At 60.2% G+C, this 8072-nt stretch overlaps 1 protein-coding gene across 1 annotated transcript in view; it reads left to right on the top strand.

The window, feature by feature from the left end:
- MMP17 (matrix metallopeptidase 17 (membrane-inserted)) overlaps positions 1–4583 on the top strand; it is a 24714-nt gene extending 20131 nt beyond the window's left edge. Inside the window, exons 8-9 of the mRNA XM_011961392.1 lie at positions 2680–2937; positions 3720–4583. Of these exons, the coding sequence (XP_011816782.1) occupies positions 2680–2937; positions 3720–4075 (614 nt within the window). The 3' untranslated portion in view covers positions 4076–4583. The remainder of the gene's footprint in view (positions 1–2679; positions 2938–3719) is intronic.
- The last annotated feature ends 3489 nt before the right edge of the window (positions 4584–8072 follow it).

The raw sequence follows: 8072 nt of genomic DNA, 5'->3' as shown, positions 1-8072 counted from the left end.
AGCTGCAAAGACCCTCTTTCCAAGTAAGGTCACGTCTTAAGATTCTGGGTGGATGTGAGTTTGGGGTACGTCATTCAATCCAGTGTGGCAGCCACTCGCACAGTCACAGGTGGGACCCTGTTTCCTGGTGGAGGTAAAGGGTGTTCTGCGTGTCTCCAGGGGAACCGCTTCCCGTCGCTCCATCGCCTGCCCAGCCCTTAGCATTTGACTCGGTCGCCCCCGTCACTTGGGAGCCCTCAGGTGACTGTTCCCGGAGGCCTGGTCCCTCCTGAAGGGACAGAGACTGCAGATACCTGGGGGGCTGAGGCAGGAGGACCGCTTGAGCCAGGAGATCAAAGCTGCACTGCACTCCAGCCTGGGCAACAGAGCAAGACCTTGTCTGAAAAAAAAAAATCCCCAAAGACAGTACCTGGACTAAAAAAGAAAAACGAAAAAAAAAAAAGAATGACTGCAAACGTCATGACCCATTGCTCCTCACCTCCCCCAGGCGACCTTGCGGAAGGTCCCAGGGTGCCCCGTGGAGCCTTCCCGAGCAGGCTCCCGTCACGTGCGGCTCCCCTGCCTTGCACGGGTTGGAAGTATTCAGGCCGCTTCCCCCAGGTGGACCTGTCTGGTCTGGCGTCTCCTCCGGATCAGGTTCTGGTTTTGCACATCTGGCAGGCCTACCACCGAGGGCACGTGCCTGGTGCTGTTCGCTGTGGTCACCTGGATGTGTGTCTGCAGGTTTCTCTTGAGAACGTGTGGGTCTCTTGCCACTGCCTGTCCCCACCCTGCGTCCCCTCTGTCACCTGCACCCCCTGCCCCCGCCTGGTTTCCTAACAGGCACACCTGTCCTGGTTCCTACTCAGCCGTAGCAGGGCAGGGCCCATTGGTCATCCCGTCATCTCCTTAATACCTGCCCTGCTTACAGACATCACAGCCCTTTCCAGTCTCCGGCACTGGACTTTTTTTGGTCATTTTATATTATTTTTATTTTTACATTTTATTTTACTTTACTTTTTTGAGACCGAGTCTCACTCTGTCACCCAAGCTACAGTGCAGTGGCATGATCTCGACTTACTGCAGCCTCAACCTCCCAGGTTCAAGCAGTTTTCCTGCTTTAGGCTCCTGGGTAGCTGAGACTACAGGCACTCACCACCGTGCCTGGCAGATTTTTTGTGTTTTTGGTAGAGACGGGGTTTTACCATGTTGGTCAGACTGGTCTGGAAATCCTGACCTCAGGTGATCACCCACCTTGGCCTCCCAGAGTGCTGGGATTACAGGCGTGAGCCACCACACCCAGCCCTGTTTTTTTGGTCGTTTTAAATTGTGGATGTGGTAAATACAGTTTACCGTTTTAACCATTTTTAAGTGCACAGCTCAGTGGCATGAAGCACATTCACGTTGCTGTGCAGCCGTCACCTGCGTCGTCCTCGCGTCCGGAAGATTTCCAACTTCCCAAACAAAACGCTGCCCCCGTGAAACACGGATGCCCCTCCCCTCCCCTGCGCACCCCCGCTCCGCTTGCTGTCCCATGGCTCTGAGTGCTCCGGGGACCCCATGTCAGTGGGACGGACAGGATCTGCCCTTCTGTGCCTGGCTCGTGTCACTCAGCGGAAGGTCCTCGGGGCTCATGTACGCGGTGGCACGTGGCAGGATTTCCTTCCTGGCTAAGGCTGAGCGTCGTTCCGTGGCATGGACGGACCGCATCTCATTTGCCTGCTCACTTGGGTTTCTTCTACTCTGGGTTCCTGTGAAGGACGCTGCTGTGAGCATGAGTGTGCAAACGTCTCTCCAAGACCCTGCTTTCAGTTCTTTTGGATTTATACCCAGAAGCGGGAATGCTGGATCATGTGGTAATTCTATTTTTGATGCTTTGGGGAGCCTATATCCTGTCTCCCGCAGTGGCTGCACGATTTCACACACCCCCGGCAGCGCCCAGGCTCCACCATCCCCACATCCTCCCGACACGTGTGACTTTCCATGTACTTGACAGTGGGGGTGAGGGGGCGTCTCATGGTGGTTTTAAGGGCGTTTCTCTAGTGATGTTGACCATCTTCAGGTGCTCAATGCCATCTGTGTTTCTTAGGAGAAATGTGTATTTAACGCAGGGCGCGGTGGCTCACGCCTGTCATCCCAGCACTTTGGGAGGAAGGCGGGCAAATCACCTGAGGTCAAGAGTCCACCACCAGCCTGGCCAACATGGTGAAACCCCGTCTGTACTAAAAATACAAAAATTAGCTGGGTGTGGTGGTGCATGCCTGTAATCCCAGTTACTCAGGAGTCTGAGGCACAAGAATCGCTTGAACCCGGGGGCGAAGGTTGCAGTGAACTGAGATCAAGCCACCGCACTCCAACCTGGGTGACTGAGTGAGACTCCATCTCAAAAAAACACGGTAATAATAGAATGGCCCGTCGTGGGCTGCAGTTTAGCCGAAGTCGTCGTTTCCATCGATAAAGGGGTGGCTGGCAGTGTCCGCAGGCTGGATGGGACGGCCCGGGCCGGGCACAATAGGTGCTCGCTGCATATCCATGTGACTGCTGTGATGTGGGCTGATTACACCGTGGCCGCTGTCCCATCAGGCCCAGGTGAGGGGCCAGGAAAAGGGCGGCCGACGCAGGGGAGAAGGAAAGGCTGGAGCCCCCTGCCCTTCGGGGTGGGGCCGAGCCCCGGCCCACAGCTGTTTCTCTCGCCCCCAGGAGACAGGTACTGGGTGTTCAAGGACAATAACGTAGAGGAAGGATACCCGCGCCCCGTCTCCGACTTCAGCCTCCCGCCTGGTGGGATCGATGCTGCCTTCTCCTGGGCCCACAATGACAGGACTTATTTCTTTAAGGACCAGCTGTATTGGCGCTACGATGACCACACGAGGCGCATGGACCCCGGCTACCCCGCCCAGAGCCCCCTGTGGAGGGGTGTCCCCAGCACACTGGACGACGCCATGCGCTGGTCCGACGGTGAGTGCCGGCTGCGGGGACGGGCCGTGCGGCCTCAGTTTCCCCACCAGGAGATGGAGATCATGACAGGCAGCCAAGCGGTTCCCTGAAAGGAGGACGGCCCCAGTCGGTGTGGGCTCTGAGGGTCCCAGCCCCTCGCCTTGAGCTGCCGACCCTGCAGGGGTCCCAAGTCACTCCCCGAAGGCCCGTGAGCTGCACTTGGTTGCCCTGCCCTCAGCACTCACTCGCCCCTGCTGCTCCCCCAGCCACGCTGCCATGCCCTCGCCTGGGCACACTTTACTGAGATGTCCATGCAACCCCTCCCTCACCGACCCCAGCCCTGCCAAACGCCCTCCTGGGCATCACCCCGTGCTCCCTGCCGTGTCCCACGGTGTAGAAGAAACCTCCCCACAGGGTCAGCTCCAGGGACGGCAGCATCTTCTGTTTTGTTTTCAATGCTGCATCCCCATCATCTGGAACAGCCCTGCACAGAGTGGGCCCTCAATAACTATCCAGTAAGGGAAAGAGACTCGGAGGGTCTCCTGGTCCATCCCCTGCCCCAGCGGACTCCTGCAGAGCTTCCCAGGCCTGTGACCCTGCCTGCAGAGCCGCCGCAGCTGAGCAGATGCTGACGCCGTCTCAGATACGATCTGGGTGCCCCCTGCCGTCTAGCTCGAGCTGCCCCTCACCAGCCACCTGGCCCGACCCCCACTGCAGTCCAGCGCAAGCCCCCTGCTGTCTGGCCCCACCCAAGCCCCTCCCGCTGCAGCCCTCCCTGAGCTCAGCACTCCTTCTCTTCTCAGGTGCCTCCTACTTCTTCCGTGGCCAGGAATACTGGAAGGTTCTGGATGGCGAGCTAGAGGCAGCACCTGGATACCCGCAGTCCACAGCCCGGGACTGGCTGGTGTGTGGAGACTCACAGGCTGACGGCTCTGCGGCCGCAGGCATCGATGGGGCAGAGAGGCCCCGTGCCCCTCCGGGACAACATGACCAGAGCCGCTCGGAGGACGGCTACGAGGTCTGCTCATGCACCTCCCAGGCCTCCTCTCTCCCAGGGACCCCGGGCCCACTGGTGGCCACCACCACGCTGCTGCTACTGCTGCTGCTGCTACTGTCACCAGGCGCCCTGTGGACAGCGGTCCAGGCCCTGGCGCTATGACGCACAGCACAGGCCCATGAGAGGACAGAGGCGGTGGGACAGCCGGGCCACAGAGGGCGAGGACTGCGCCAGAGTCCCTGGGGGAGGTCCTGGCGCGGGATGAGGACAGGCCACCCTGGCGCTGGAAGGCCAGCAGAGGGCACTGCCCACCAGGGCTGGGCAGACTCCGGCAGCTGGGACAGAGCTGTCCAGTCGCGAGTGACTGCGTGACTGGCAAGCCAAGAGGTGGCCGCTCCAGAGGGGTGCCCAGTCAGGCCACACCGGCCACCAGCCTCCCCCAGCCCTGGAGGGAGCATCCCGGGCTGGGGGCCTGCCTCTGTCTGTGCCGGCACCGCCAACCCTACCCACACGGCTGCCTGGTGCTCCCGCCAGCCCGCAGGGCCTCCGTCCCCAGGTCCCCAGGTCCCCAGTGGGGCAGCCCTCCCCACAGACGAGCCCCCCACGCGGTGCCACGGCACGTCCCCCTTGTGACGCTTTCCAGACCAACACGACTTCTCCCTGCTTTGTAGCGGCTTGGCTGGGCTCCCTGGTGCTCCAGGGCCATGGGGGTGGGCGTCCTCGGGCCTCCAGGGGCTTGTCCCTGACCAGGGGCCCACACACCTGCACTTGGGGTGGAGGCTTCCAAGGAGGTCTGGCCAGTCGTATCTCCCTTGTTGTTCAGCCCTTCCCGCCCTGTGTCTCTTCCCATCCTCGTGCCCCGAGGGGTCCCTGAGCCACTCTCAGACAGGAGAGTTGAGGCCCTGTGGGGGATGAGCCTTGGTGCTACAGGCAGGGGCATCACAGGTGGGCGGCGGGATTCTCAGTGTGGGAGGTGCCCAAGGAAAGGCTCTCGGTTCTTGGGTGAGCCACTTGGGATGCTGCCTTCCCAGCGGCACTGGACCGTGGTGCGCCTGAGAGGAAGGGCAGGTGCTCCCTGCACGGGGCTCATTGTAGCTCTGGCCACTCTTTGTCATTTGCTCCCTTTGCTCCCAGCCTCCGGATCCACAGCACCTAGGGTCCCTCACCCTGCCCCCACTGTGACCGGCGAGCGACACGTCTGTCCTGCGGGACCCTCCTGTTCAGAGGGTGCAGCCAAGCCACTCTGCGGGGCCCAGTCCTCCCGCCAGCGCACAGTCCTCTAGTCTCCACGGCAGACATGGGCTGGCGGGCCTGCCTGCCCGGCCACATTTCACGAGCCCCCACCTTTCCATACGCACATGCAGCTGAGGCCACATTCAAAGAAACCCCCCAAAACCCAAGACCTTTTGGGCACTGATGGGCTTGGGGTGCACACAGAACATTTGGGATTTCACTTTTTTGTTTTTTGAGACAGAGTCTCACTCTGTCGCCCAGGCTGGAGTGCAGTGGCGAGATCTCGGCTCACTGCAACCTCCACCACCCGGGTTCGAGTCATTCTCCTGCCTCGGCCTCCCGAGTAGCTGGGACTACAGGCAGGCACTACCATGCCCGGCTAATTTTTGTATTTTTAATAGAGACGGGGTTTCACCATCTTGGTCAGGCTGGTCTCAAACTCCTGACCTCAGGTGATCCACCCGCCTCGGCCTCCGAAAGTCCTGGGATTACAGGCCTGAGCCAACACACCTGGCCAAGAGGCAGTATTTGAAAAAAGAAAAGCAGAAAAAAAAAAGTTCAACCTGTAAGTATAATGCAAATACAGTGTTCCAAACTCCAATCTGAGCTCCAAAACACTTTTCTGGTCCTGTGCATCTCGGATAAGGAACACGAGGCAGGGTTGTTGTTTTGTGGAAAGGCTCTCATGTTCATAGAAAGCTGCACACACAGCATGAGAGTCCTCTGCATCCTTTGGGAGGCGCTGACCACCCTGGGCACGCTTCTGTGTCTCCTGGAACCGGGGTGTCCTCCCAAGGTCAGAGTTGGGAAAGACACGCAGCCAGTGGATCTGAGATCAGAGGATGCTGCAGGGACAGGCCTCACCCAGGACGGCCTTCGTCGCAGCACAGCTCCCGGGCCTTCCCCGACCCCCGTGACCTCAGCACGTGGGAGGGCTGCCAGCCCGTCCTCCTGTGGTCCGTGCCCCCCGGCCCATCTGCCTGCACATTCCTCGTGGTGGGACCTCGGTTCTGTGTCTTCAGCAGACAGTCTTCCATCTTCGCCTGAGTCACCAACTAAACACCTGGAGACTTCACGTGATGTTCTGGATTTTCAGTCACTGCTTGTACCCCAGGCTGGGCTGGCCCAACTTGGAGAAGCTGTGCCCCCACGCCCAGGATACGGGGCATCACCAGCCTGCAGCCACGGTCAAAAACCCTCGGAGGTCAGAGGACCTGTACCACCCCAGTGAGGGGCAAGGACTTCTTCCCTCCACCCCGGGGAGGTCAGCCTGGGGGCCCAGGGTCTCTCTGAGCCACACGGCCAGGGCCAGGCCCTGTCTGCCTTCAGCATGACCCAGCCTTGTGACCAAACACACCTCTGCATGGGAGACCCCCGAGGCCAGGGCACACCCTCTCCAGCTCCCGTGTTACAGGGAGGGAAACTGAGGCACGGTGTCTTAGCTCAGCTTGCTATGACAGGCTGCTGTAGACCGGGCAGCTTCCACATGGGTGACCTCTGGGGCCAGGAGACACCCTCTCCAGCTCCCATTACAGGGAGGGAAACTGAGGCACGGTGTCTTAGCTCAGCTTGCCGTGACAGGCTGCTGTAGACTGGGCGGCTTCCACACAGGCATTTTCTTTCCCACCACTCTGCCGGAGTCTAAGGTCAGGATGCCGGCAGAGTCGGGTTCTTAGAGGCCCACTTCCTGATTCAAAGCTGGCACCTTCTCACTCTGCCCTCACAAGCCGGAGAGAGAAAGTTCTGGTCCCTTCACCCCCTACCAGGGCACCAATCTCATTGTGGGGGCCCCGTCCTCATGACCTCATCTAACCCAAATCGCTTCCCAAAGGCCCCTCCTAACACTATCACAAGCGGGGGTCATGGTTTCAAAATGTGACTTTGGTGGCCAGGCACGGTGGCTTATACCTGTAATCCCAGCACTTCGGGAGGCCAAAGTGGGAGGATCCCTTGAGCCTAGGAGTTCAAGACCAGCCTGGGCAACACAGCAAGACCCAATCTCTACAAAAAACTTAAAAACCACACACACACACACACACACACAGATGTCTTTGAGGAGACACAGACACTCAGTGCATAACATCCAGGGTGGATGGGCCGAGGCTGCCCAGCGGGTGGGTGGCCCCAGATCCCAGCTGTACCTCTCCCTCCCTGCCACCCTCCCGGTCTCCTTCAGAAACCCTGCGGGGAGCAGATTGTGGGGGCTTAGGAGGCTCTGGCGGGACCCAGATCACCCCAAAGCATCATGAGTGACAGCTAACATGCCTGCTCTGCGATCTGCCACTGCAAACTCACTGAATCCTAGCAGCCACCCCGTGCAGAGGGGCTGGGTTACTTCTGTCTCCCAGATGAGAAAACTCAGCCCTGGAGGGGGCAGGGAGCTGTCCAAGCCCAGGCGTTCAGTGAGGGGCAGAGCCCGAGCTAGGTGTGAAGCCAGTGGGCACACTCTGAGGTCAGGCTTAGAGCAGCACGTCCGGTGCCCAGGTGGAGGGACTGCAGGTAGCAGGACACTCTCATGGGAATCCTAAGGACTCCAGGGGACACCGCTCCAGGGCAGCCGAGCTGGACCCACAGGTGTGAGTACAGCGTGAGCTGGGGCCGCCCCTCCCAGCTTCCGGGCTGTCTTCAGGGCACCGTGGCTTCAGGGGGGCGCCTGGCTCTGGGCCGCTTCACCCCAAGCTGTGATGGGCCAGGCTGGCTCTGCGCCCCGCCCTCCTGAGCCCAGGCCAGGCAGGCAGGACCCCGCTGTGGCTGAGAAATGGGAGGAGCCGAGGAGACGGACCCACTGCTGGCCACTCTCCACCTCCACCGGGTCAAGGGCCTTCCCCTGTGACTGCAGGACAGGACCCCCATGGCTTCTCCGCTTAAAGCAGCGGGATCCTCGCCCTCTCGCTCACTCCGTCACTCCCACTCTATTTCTCTGTCT

The sequence above is a fragment of the Colobus angolensis genome, unplaced genomic scaffold, assembly GCF_000951035.1.
Source record: "Colobus angolensis palliatus isolate OR3802 unplaced genomic scaffold, Cang.pa_1.0 Scaffold115, whole genome shotgun sequence".
Lineage (NCBI taxonomy): Eukaryota > Metazoa > Chordata > Mammalia > Primates > Cercopithecidae > Colobus > Colobus angolensis.
Note: the sequence above shows the minus strand (reverse complement) of the source record. Positions and strands in the feature narration are given on the sequence as shown.